The following is a 12,684-nucleotide window of genomic DNA, read 5'->3' as shown; positions in this document are numbered from 1 at the left end:
GGTTCAGTTATTATTAGATCAATGCATCATAAGCGAGCATTCTAAATTCATGCAGAGATTTCGTCAAACACCAACTCATTCGAACTGATCAGACTTCCAAGATAAGCGTTGTCAAAGCGTTTGATTACATTACTCCCTATCCTTAGTTCAGGTGTTAAAGGAGGCCAGTCCTGAAGCAACAACTTGCGGATATAGGGATGAAAACACATCTCAAAAATTCTGGCATTGTTTCTCAGTCCTATCAAAAGACTCTGAATTTTATCAGCGTCTTCACCAAACGAGACTGTCATCTGTGTATTCTAAGTCGATAAGTGAACCTCCTGGAAGGAGATCAACGCCCGAAAATTCAGTCGACAAAAACGTTATTTCCATCAGTAGGTCCATGATGAAGTTAAACAAAAATGGAGATGGTGGACAGCCTTGTCGGACACCACATGAGGTCACAAAATCAAATGACAGTTCGCGAATATGTGGTCGATACAGTCACGGTCAGGTCTGAAGTTATCCTGATTTTCTCGTGTTTGCAGTTCACGAATCTTAGTTAGGCAGGCGCCCGATAATTATTGAGGCTAGTATTTTAGATGTTATGTTAGCCAAACTAACCCGTTGTCTATGGTTATCACAGAATGATTTGGATTATTTCTTATATATTGTGACAATCAATAACTGCGACCAGTCAGATGGGATAACATCCAGTTTGCAGATTTTAGCCAAAATATTAGTCGATGTAATCGCTGAAACTAGACCACTAACCTTAAAGACCTCCGGAATGAATCCATCTTGACCAACTGCTCTTCCTCGTTCTAGATTAAATATGGATTTCCGAACTGCATATAGGGTCGGGGAGACCTACTTAAATGATTCATTCAGGCTATCTGGGAATGGTGAGTTGTTGTAGAGTAGCTGAAGGCCAGTTGAACTGCTCCTTAAATTGTTTTGCTCATCGTTCTAAACGTCTGGAATGAGAGCAGAGAATTGTGTCATCTTTTTACGAGATCATCTCACTTACACTTCACTTATTAATTCCAGTTTCTCTTGTAAGTCTGTAGAGCTGTCTCGTGTTACCTACAGTCGCTTCTTTTTCCACCTCTTTAGCTTTCGTTGCCTACCACTGCTCACGGAGCCTGATGGGATGTGTTTACGCGAATCTATCAGTGCAACAGACTTAGCAGAAGTCATCTGGTTCTTAGTCACTCTTTGGTTCAAATCACAAGTAGATGTCGTTGCTGTTTCCACAGCTGTTTGTATATCTTTGCAAGCAACATCTGGGTCAGCCTCGTTTTCAGAACTACCTAAGTGTGACCTCAGTTGATTTAAAGTGAGCTATTTATAGGTTTAAGATTCTTGCGAGCATGTTACTCTTGAAGTCTATGTCTGTACGTCTCATCTTTATCATTTAAAGAATTAATCATCTCACGAGGTTTGTACTTCATGCTTTTAATTCAACTTAAAAGGAATGTGTCCGCTAAGACAAAAATAAATGTTGGTTAAACGAAGGGCTCCCAAAGACAACTGATGATTATTTGGGAAACTAAATATTTGCGATTGTGCACATTTGAGGGAAAATTCACTGGAACAAACTGTCACATTTTTGTTTACAAATTTTGATACATGCTTATTTTTAGTCGATTTCCATGGAACATTAGATATGTAATTAATCTCCATTTCGATAAACGGGAACTCAACCTCGTAAACATTTCAAGTGGGTTTTCTATGTTCTGATATTCTTGACAGTTCATCGGGTTTTCCTAACAGCTCCTCTGTATCTGAAATGTTTAATCCATATCATTAGTAAATTCGATTATTAGGGAAGAGTTTTGCAAAATGTATTCCAAACCACCTAATGTACAAAACAAATAGTTCATTCAGATGGGATATTTGTAGACTGTATTTGACATTCAAGTATCATCATACATTTGTCATGTTCACATACATTCTTTATTCACAATACCATCTCGGAAATATAGCGCTAGAACTCATGGACATCTTACTACTCATTATTAATTAATTACGAACCTATACCATAGTTCTCTTTCACACATAGTGTGGCTACACTTATATTATAACCTTAGGTTACAAAACCTAAAGTAATTCGCAGCTGATGTTTAGAGTGTATTTAATCCATCACGTCCCAGGGAATGAAATTTACATGACAAAACTGCTTATGATCTTGTTACAATTGTGCTAACGAATGACTATTACTATAGCAAAAGAATGGACTGGGTTGATTTACACAATTGTATTGATCAATGTGAACACAACTTGAAAAGCCTTTTCTATGAAAAACAGTGATACCATAAATAAGCAATAACAAATGCAATTTTCAATTCATAATAATGGAATTTATTAATCTTTTTTATTTGTACATTCATGGATTTCTGGACCAATAATCGATTCCAATTTAGATTTAACGAGTACCATAATACATTTATGCACTTCTTCGATAGTTTTATCTGTTGCTTGAATGAAATGCCAAAGTCCAACTGAATCATTTTCATCATTATTATCTTTATTATCTAATTCAACATCTTTGGAAATCCGGACATAATTCTCCAGAACACGCTTTTGAAAATCATCATTCTCATACCGCTCATTTCCATAACCATTCCTAGAACTTAATTCGTCTAGATTTCCTGGTGTTAAACATATCACTAAGTCAGGTTCTACAAGACCTTTTTCCATTTCCCAACACCATTCCCAGTTTGGAGTCGGTGGAGATTTAGCAGCTGTATAAGCGATCCCAGAATATATATATCTGTCTGCTACAACAGGTATTCCATTAGAAATGGCCTTCCGGATTTCAGACTGCCTTTCCCATCTAAAAAGATCGGAATCGCATGATATATATATATATATATATTGGCTGGAATCATAATAGATCACATTGACGATGGCCTTAGACTAAGTAATATGAAATACACAGCCTATGGTGAAAAGTATAAATCATGTAGTAATCGTATACGAATTTCGTGGTTGTGAACCATCTAATTTACTAAAATATTCGATCAGCTATCGAATTAAATGAAGCACAGGGAAAATGCTGACTTTCAACAAAAAAATAGGGAAGGCGCCTAATGAAAACAGTTATGTGGTTCCATGCAAGTAAGCAACTCACCCCAAAAGTAATGGAATACCACTGACATACTGCTACAATAGAATACATAAAGAGAGTAGTCAATTTAATTTTAAACTTTTAATTCTAGCGTAATTTGGCTCATACTTTTATCAAACGTATCATGAACACTACAAACATATTCAAGTGAGTTTAGAAAATTTAAAAGCAAGGACTAGACTACTACTTGAGATTTGTCCAATGAGGATTTTTTTATAGATTTGTATTAGTTTACAACCTAAGAATGCATAGCATTATCTAATTAGCAGGAATAAAACTTGATAACTAGGGCTCAATTGGTATTGCAATACCAGTTTGTCCTTTCCTTTATAACCACTATGATAGGTTCGAAAAAATCTCTCATGTACTGAGTTATTGACGAATATTTCTCACTGAAATTGTAATTATTGGTTAAAAACCCACAGTATATAGTACTAAATTACGATCGGCTGCGCTTAATACTGAAGAAAGGTTGCACGCAACATGCTGTCATATCATACAAGCTGATTTAACATCTAGCTACTGTATTTTCAGTGTTTGTTGCAAGTTTGGTTTGTTTAATACTGTTACATATTCAACAACCGTAGTTAGGGTCGTACTCTTTTAATTAATCCATGATTACGCACATACGTATCTACTGTCAGGAATACATGAATAATCGAGTAATAATCAGTGGTAATTAGTTCAGGTACATAAGCATCAATAGAATTAGTAATCATCATTAAAAAACAAACTCACCTATTTGCAGTGAACAATAAGTGTAATGCATGTTTATTAATATCACCATTCCCACTTAAATACGAATCTAGTTGACGTCCCAGAGGAGTATCACGATCCGGGAATTTGACAGACAGAGTCTCTTTATGTGTGATTTCCGACAAAGCTTTAGCTAGAAGTAATGCTTGTGTTGTTTTTCCCACACGATCTGCTCCTTCGAGAACAACAAAAATCCCATGAGACATATGTCTAGCCATCCTTCTGAAAGTGATAAGATATTTTTTATCATCAATGCCGATAAGAATATTAAGATTTTTAAAACCTATTCCAAAGTTTTGATGAACGGCTTTTTCCCCGTAAGTGTGCATTTTCATGTAATCTTCCATAGCAGAAAGATGATAGCACGGGTTGTGATTACTTGAGAACGACGCTTTTAATACACCGTTACATTTTTTAAAAATCCCATGTAATCATCTTTTGGCATTAACAATAATGTTAATATATTAGCAGACACCGATCAACTCAACTGTTTTAAGTAGGCACTTCAGCATTCACAAGGAACAAGAAAAAATCGACTACTTTGATAAATCTAGGCATTGATAAAACCTCATTTTTCTATGTGTGACGACATTCAGCAATCTCAAAGAAACTATTTGTGTAATTTAATGGGTTATTTTAATGAAAGCTTCGATAAGTAGAATTTTGTAGGTTTCGATTACTAGAATATGGGAACAACCCCTTCAATGTCCTAGCACCAGTAAAGACCTGAGACAAAATAGCCTGTCTTGTTGTGAGAAGACTGTCTAAAAGTTATTGCTTGAGACATTCTGATACGTATCTGAATAACATGAAGTGCTGAGAACTTACGAAAAAAGCCTATCCAAAGTACCTACGACATTATAAGGACAAGTGACAAACTGAGGAGCTTCAAACAGTTATGCGAAAGCTACCTATATTGTGGTATGACATACAAGGAAGTTAACTGATATATGAGACCTCTTGCGTATAACACAAGTGGAACGATCAAAAGCACTACATACAAAAGTTTCAAAAAATTAGGAAGCTTTATCATTTAGTTTGGTATCTAAATCCATGTCTATCAAAATAGGATAGAATTTGAGAATAATCCTAGCTTAGTTTCCTAGCTTTTACAAATCAGAAAACCTCAAACGCCTTACTTGGATGAAACGAAACTTTATGGCAAATAAGTAGACAACAAGAGGAACAGCACTATATGTTGTGAAATCTAGAACATTATCTAAAAGCCTAATCAGACTCAAGATGAGTCATTTTTCCCAACGCCCTTCAAATTTTAATGACTATTACATATAACGTAATAGTAGAGTACTCTACTACTGGTTTCATGATGATCTCAAAGCAAGTTAAATTCCTCTTCGCTATTTACAAGAGTAAGGTTAGAGCATATACTGATGACGAGCACTCACATCCTCGAACTCGACACGCCGAACGTGTAACTGACCTAATTTATGACACAGCAAAACATACTCAAGTTCCACCTAGTGAACCTAACAGTAAATTAATTTTTCAATTCTGTATGAAAAACATTTGACGTCTTGAATTTCATTTGAGTGCGTTTATCAATATATGCCAAAAATACCTTAGCCGCGCTATTTAAAAGAGGTGGTTTTAAACTCAAAACTGTTACGTTAACCTATTGTATCGCGAATCGGAATAATGGTCATATTTACATTCATGTAGTCATTGTATTTGACGTATTACGATATATCTTTTATTAAAAAACTGGACTAAGCTGTGAACTTCGCTCTAATTGTAATTTTTAATTGTCACGTCCGACTGTATTATGCCGGAAGTGCATTAGATGCTGGAATGATGTCCTAAGTCATAGTACGTTTAATAACGTTGTCGACTTCTTTCAAGTGGAACGTCGATAAATGTTACTGGAGGAATGTTTGTTGTGTTGTAAACTATGTTTTTATAAGTTAAATTATGCATTCAAGACAAGAAAAACTATCATTATCAGACCCCGATAAGTATGCATATGTTCTAGAATCTGACGAGTGGTGATTATGTGGTCGCTTCAGCCGCGACCAGGTCTGAAGTCATCTTGATTTTCTCGTGTTTGCAGTTCACGAATCTTAGTTAGGCAGGCGCCCGATAATTATTGAGGCTAGTATTTTAGATGTTATGTTAGCCAAACTAACCCGTTGTCTATGGTTATCACAGAATGATTTGGATTATTTCTTATATATTGTGACAATCAATAACTGCGACCAGTCAGATGGGATAACATCCAGTTTGCAGATTTTAGCCAAAATATTAGTCGATGTAATCGCTGAAACTAGACCACTAACCTTAAAGACCTCCGGAATGAATCCATCTTGACCAACTGCTCTTCCTCGTTCTAGATTAAATATGGATTTCCGAACTGCATATAGGGTCGGGGAGACCTACTTAAATGATTCATTCAGGCTATCTGGGAATGGTGAGTTGTTGTAGAGTAGCTGAAGGCCAGTTGAACTGCTCCTTAAATTGTTTTGCTCATCGTTCTAAACGTCTGGAATGAGAGCAGAGAATTGTGTCGTCTTTTTACGAGATCATCTCACTCACACTTCACTTATTAATTCCAGTTTCTCTTGTAAGTCTGTAGAGCTGTCTCGTGTTACCTACAGTCGCTTCTTTTTCCACCTCTTTAGCTTTCGTTGCCTACCACTGCTCACGGAGCCTGATGGGATGTGTTTACGCGAATCTATCAGTGCAACAGACTTAGCAGAAGTCATCTGGTTCTTAGTCACTCTTTGGTTCAAATCACAAGTAGATGTCGTTGCTGTTTCCACAGCTGTTTGTATATCTTTGCAAGCAACATCTGGGTCAGCCTCGTTATCAGAACTACCTAAGTAAGACCACAGTTATTTCTGGAACCTACTTAAAGTTTTCTCATTCTAATGGGTCTTGTTATTGTGACTTTTTTGAATCCGGTGAGGTCCAAGAATATGCCTGCTGGTATTTGAGCACGTCCGGAGTTCAAGCAGGTATTACAGAATGAGCGACAATCTCCTATCGACCATTCAAAACGATGACTGATAGCAATAATAATAATAATTTATTCTCAAATAACATTTTGTTACATAAGGCATACCAGTTTAGAGGCTAAATCAAGTTTTTACAAGAAATACAATTTGGTCTATTTGAGTCCACCGTTGGTTTAGTGCAGGAGGTCGATATATGATACAATGTCTCTCCTTATGCTTAATATTAGTGTTTGCCAAAAATAGACGATTATCTGAACTCGGTTGCAGCAGAACTTCACCATTACCTGTTCGCTGATCTTGAATACCAAATTACCCATCTAAATGTCTTTCTGTTTGGTTTAATCTGCCTACCTGGGCATCAGAGTCACCAGTCAACGAGAACTAGCCATCAAGTTGCCAGGTGTATCTGGTCAGCCTTCTGTTTAGGCTGGAACATACTTGACGTACGCGTCTCCCCAAGGTCGTGGTTTACAGCAAACGCTGTACGAGTCTACTTTATAACAACTATGAACTTAATAAGCTGGGAAGCATAATGTGCGCCAACAAATGTTGTAATTTGTAGATAATGCGTGTAAAAATGGCGTGTACGTGCTCATGCAGAAATATATTATTATTACTAGGATCCTGTATGTGTTTTTCGGAGGTACAGCACACATCAATTATACGAGATTCCAGGGTCTTCGCCAAGGAGGCCTGTTGGCCAGCATGATACATGGTGAGTAGGTTGAAGACTCCAATGTATAGTTTGGAGGGAAGTTTCAGTAGACCTGAAACAGCGTTTAGCGTACTAGAATCCTTGGCCATTGTGACACTTGAGGAGGAAGTCAAAAGAGGAAGTTTATAGTTGAACGTCGACATAGGAGGAGTAACAGGAATCGAAAGGGGAAACTGGTCACGGATTCAATGACCTTACTTGAGTTAGAGGCAAGAGAGAGGTAATCACTTCTTGGCTGCACACGATGTAAAAGGGTCCTTCTAGTGATACCTGAAAATGAGAGAGGGTTATAGGTGGTTTTCCGAAATACCAGAAGCTTAATGAAGGCGTAGGACGAATTCAAAAGTTCCTTACACATGTTTTCGCTGGTATATCACGAGGATGCTGAAAGAGAAAGGGAAAAAGGGAAGGGCGAGAAGCAGGACAGACCTTGTCAGTGGCTGGTAAGGTGTAGAGAGTTCAGGTGGAGTTATTAGGGAGTAATTACTCGAACATATTTCTTGATATAGAGTATATTTTTATGCATGTATATTTCAAAAGGTTAAAGAGTACAAGCCGAAAGTATGGATAAAGGACTGTATAAATAAAAGACCTTCAAGAGAGAAGAAAGTCTAAGTGTATGCATATGTTTAAAATGTTATAAGGAAAATATAGTGTTCGGATACACAGGCGGCTTTCTTCATGCCAATTATTATAACTTTTTATTCACTTTGGCTTTTGTACAGTCATGAGTGAGCTCCATTAAGCGTAATGGTCCGTTCTGTAATAGGATTTCTCAGTATGACGTGAAACCAGTTCAAGTTTACGAACATGAATCGAAGAGGTATGAAGCATAGAGAACTATCATCAATGCCATTAGTTAGTTACATCCCACCACACTGTAGCAGGCTATAATTTAACAAAACGTTCTGCTCTACAGACGTGGTTGTCTTCCCGAAATCACTCTCGCCGCCCTCACTCCTTTTTTAATGTTAAACACTCTGACCCCTGTGGTATGTTTTAATATATTGCTATAATCTAAGGTTGTGTTGCTCACGCTGATGAAATATTCTGTCTCTGCTTATCACATGTTAAAAGCGAATTAGACAGCTGAAGCTAAGTATTGTAAGTTGGATATTCATTTAGTATACCACTCTGACATTACGTTAACTGATGGCACGGATTTCACGATACTGGTCAGATTATATATACTTAAAATGGTAAGGTATATAACTCATCAAAGAATATTAAAAAGGAGGGTTGGGTCTGCTAAAGCCATGAGTAAAACGATAGATAGATGAGGTACCAAAACCGATCACTCTTAGACCTCCTCGTCGAACGACCGTTTCACTCTAGAATGGTACTCCCCAGCAGTACACATCCATACAGGACACAAATACGGAAACTTCGGTCTCCGAACGTTTAACACTAAGGCGTTCGAGCGCGAGATCAAAGGACCTGGGTTCACGTACCACATGCACGATCGTACATAGACACTATTGAGGAGTCTCATACCGGGTGTATAACGGCGATCAGGACCTTCAAGTTTTCGATGACAGTCCGACACCTCTCGGTCTGTGATCTCAATTCGAATTCAACAATCCCTATAAACTTATACTGAGACAAAATACCTTTTAAATGTCCATGAATTCTTGGTAAAATTTTCAAACTTCTATAGCGTCAACCAGAAGGAACTCACGATAATTCAAAACTGTATAAGTTTCTTATAACTGATCATAGTGGGGCAGCATCCATAGGTTCAGTGAGTTATCTGTCTACTCGAAACAGAAACTAAATACGAACCCTGGAACTTAGGGAAAAGTAATGCAATATTGAGCACCAAAGGAAGTCGGAATCTAGATTTGAGGGGTAGAAAACAGTGGTATAACTGACAATGGATGGCGATAAAAAGAAAACCATAAATTTTTACATTTGACTATGCAAATGTGTATGACAGTGGAGGATCGATCTTTTCATGATCGGTCAGGATATTAGGCGGTGCATAAAAAGCTCCTCAGAGCTAGGCGGAAGTTGTACGAATAATTGACGAAACCGTTTAGGGTCTATAAACACAGCTACTGGTCTTTTGATCCGGGGGATAGTGTCTGGTACGGATATATATTTTAATTTATGGGTATTGTAAAATTTTAACAGCTTAAATCACGAACTGATCCTAGGTAGGCCACAAATAGAAAACCTAAAGGAAACTGGAGGCTTTTTGTCACTGTGCGATATGTTTTCTGTAGTCCGAATGACAATTTGTGACTACCGGGGTTCGACCTTCTCATGTGTGAGACAGTCATCCAATTCAGGCAATGTATATCGTGAATCGGTTGAAGTTAAGCGTTAAAACTTGAGTGACGCCATAGTAGTCCAGAAGTCAAGCTTTTCCATGAGAGACCTAAAGTTCAATATGTGATTCCCTACTATAGGTTCAAGATCTGAACTGATGAGAAGTCCTAAACTAGACCTATACGGCCAATCGGTCCTTCCAGTTTTTTAGTGATGGCCTAGCTGAGGTCAGTTCACAATTGAAACTGCAAACAGAATAATGCAATATTTTTAGCACTCCATCTGGATGATGTTTGCTTGTAAGACGTGACTTATCTAGAGCTTGACAAAACGAATCGTCGCTTTCGGAAAATGTTTACATCACACGAGCAGAACCCTATAACTCAGAGATTATAGAAACACGATTACACTGAAGGAATGTATGTAAAATTATCATAGCCAAATAAAAACCGTGTCTTTTGAACAATCAGGTGACCCAACCAAATTTACCCTAAACAGCCCCGAAGAAGAAGCACGGTTATCCCTGGATAGGCCAGGATATTCAATGTTTTCTAAGACAAAAGAAGAAATATTTGATCGCTGTAAGTTTATAAATAAAATCAGGGAGGCTCAGAGAAAATATGAAGTGCAGTTGGCACAACCTGCAATAAAGAGTCTACTCTCGTACGAAAATTAGAGAACAAGGATGCAGCATTGAATTCTTAACCTAGCCAAGGAAGTGAATGGTTTTGAAATGGTAGAAGACTGTTTGGGGGCGTTTTCACTCAGGAATCTTTTCTAGACTAAGAACTAGATCTAAATACAAAGTCACTAAGCCTCCTGCCCACAGTGGAATTTGACCGAAACGATGTGTTTAATGCTCTTAGCACTTTAGACAAAGAGAGGCCAATAGGATAAGATAAAATGCACCCCAAAACCCCGAGACGTTACACAATATATTCTAGCCTTACTAAGTGCCATATTCAATATGTCACTTAACCAAGGTATGTTAACTGGGGAGTGGAAGGGCGCAATCATTACTATAGTGCATGAAAAGGGACCAAGACCACTTCCATCGAACAACAGACCTGCCGGCCTTACCAGTGTCGTAGTTAAAATACTTCAAAGAATAGTCGAAAATACCATAATGACAGTTGTGGAAACCAACAACTTGTTAAACGGCAAACGACTTGGTTTCAGAAAAGGTTCATCATGCACGACGAACCTCATAGAAGGGGTGAAATAGATGAAAACTCCAGACCACGGAAAATCAGTGTATGTTGTCTACATAGACTTTAGCAAAGTATTTGACAAGGCGCCAACAAATGGACTGCTGCAATTAGACTGCTATTGAAGTTAGAATATCTTGATATTGCCGGACCTCTTTTAAAATGGCTTAAGGATTTTCTAGTAGGTCGTAGACAGAAAGAAAGATTGGATTTGGAGTGGTCCATCTGGAGACCAGTACTTAGTGGAGTACTTCAAGGTTCTGTTCTAGGTCCCATGCTTTTTATACTATACGTAAATGATATCTCAAATCTAGTAGAGTTCCCGATGTTATTAGACGCTGACGATGTAAAAACCTGGCAAGAAATAACGGAAGACACAGATGCCTGCGCACTTCAGGTAGACTTAAATATTGTGATTAACTGGTCGAGATAGTAGCTGATGCCTTTCAACGCAGCAAAGTGTGTCTATATGCACTTTGGGGATACAAAGATACAGCATAGAGGAAGTGCCTTCATCCGTGATCCGGTCTCACAAAGATTTTGGAGTGACAGTGTGTTGTGATATTGAGTCCACGGCCCACTGCCGAAAGGTTGTAGCCAAGGAGTTGAGAACCATACAAACTTTAAGATATACATCCATTAAGTTAGATATTATCATGTTCACTAGAGTATACACAACTTTAGTGAGAACTAAGCTTGAAAACTAAGTTCAAGCTGCGAGCCCCTTTTTAAAAGGAAACTTGGATATTCCGAAATAATATAGACGACAGCTACCCGTGCAATTCCAGAACTCCGGGGTCTGCCACATAATGAGCGGCTCGAAAAGCTAGACCTCTTTACTCTGTTTTATTGCAGATTAAGAAGTGGTCCAATTTTCATGTATAGAATACTAAGAAACGATTTCGGGCCTAAAACTTTCTCTCCTTTTCTTCCTACTAGGTCGTGACATCTCAGAGGACGTAGCAGGCGAGTAGAAAAGCCTGTGGTATATAGGTTTTCATACCGAGTCATCAATTCTTGGAACCTGTTACCTGAAGCATTGGTGCCAATAACTTTAACTGACTCATTCAAGCGAAGACTGAACACGCATAGAAACATATTGGAAAACGAATGACATAGGCCGTAGGATTTCTGTCCCTATCTCACAAATTTGAATCTTGATTAGAGGTGTTTAGGGCCCAATATAAACATCTAATTAGTATTTTGTATTCACGAGCGTGTGTAGGAAGCCATATGGAATCAGGTTATTTGCTGAGGAGAGCATCTCTATAGATTTCCGCTCTCATATTTTTAGATGTAAACATAAAAAAGCCTTTCTTAGTGACTTGACCACACAGAGAGGGTTCATATATGTCCACTTGAAATTGTAGGTCAGTGACATGGGAAGACAACCGTCTCTCCGTTATCAAAACAAGTGGAGATTTGTTTAAAAGTAACAGTTTAAGTGGGTGAGCCATCTTATATTGTGCAGATTGAGCATTGGTCATAATCAGTGTCATGTACGGTGAGTGTTTGCCATGGGAAAAAGTGGAGTAAGTAAGAGTATCAACTACATATTCTTGTTCGTTTGAGTTGTTGTCAACATTGCTGGTTAAAGAAAAGTAGTTCAGGGGAAGTTTGGAGTGAAAATAGAAACAGAGCGAATTGAAT

At 37.9% G+C, this 12,684-nt stretch overlaps 1 protein-coding gene across 2 annotated transcripts; it reads right to left on the bottom strand.

The window, feature by feature from the left end:
- Positions 1-52: 52 nt before the first annotated feature.
- On the bottom strand, positions 53-5,476 carry MS3_00007075 (uncharacterized protein; the record flags this gene model as incomplete). 2 transcript variants are annotated; one of them, XM_051215337.1, is made up of 3 exons in its annotated part: positions 53-2,818; positions 3,851-4,090; positions 5,275-5,476. In XM_051215337.1, 2 exons carry the CDS (start codon positions 4,084-4,086, stop codon positions 2,347-2,349), a joined length of 708 nt encoding a protein of 235 aa, XP_051068551.1. In that variant the 3' UTR covers positions 53-2,346. The 2 variants fall into 2 exon arrangements, with proteins under 2 accessions (XP_051068551.1, XP_012802325.2); XM_012946871.3 differs by lacking the exon at positions 5,275-5,476 and adding an exon at positions 4,723-4,727 and having other exon boundaries at positions 1,767-2,818.
- Between the last annotated feature and the right edge of the window lie 7,208 nt (positions 5,477-12,684).

Source organism: Schistosoma haematobium, chromosome 2, assembly GCF_000699445.3.
Source record: "Schistosoma haematobium chromosome 2, whole genome shotgun sequence".
NCBI classification, from domain to species: Eukaryota; Metazoa; Platyhelminthes; class Trematoda; order Strigeidida; family Schistosomatidae; genus Schistosoma; species Schistosoma haematobium.
Note: the sequence above shows the minus strand (reverse complement) of the source record. Positions and strands in the feature narration are given on the sequence as shown.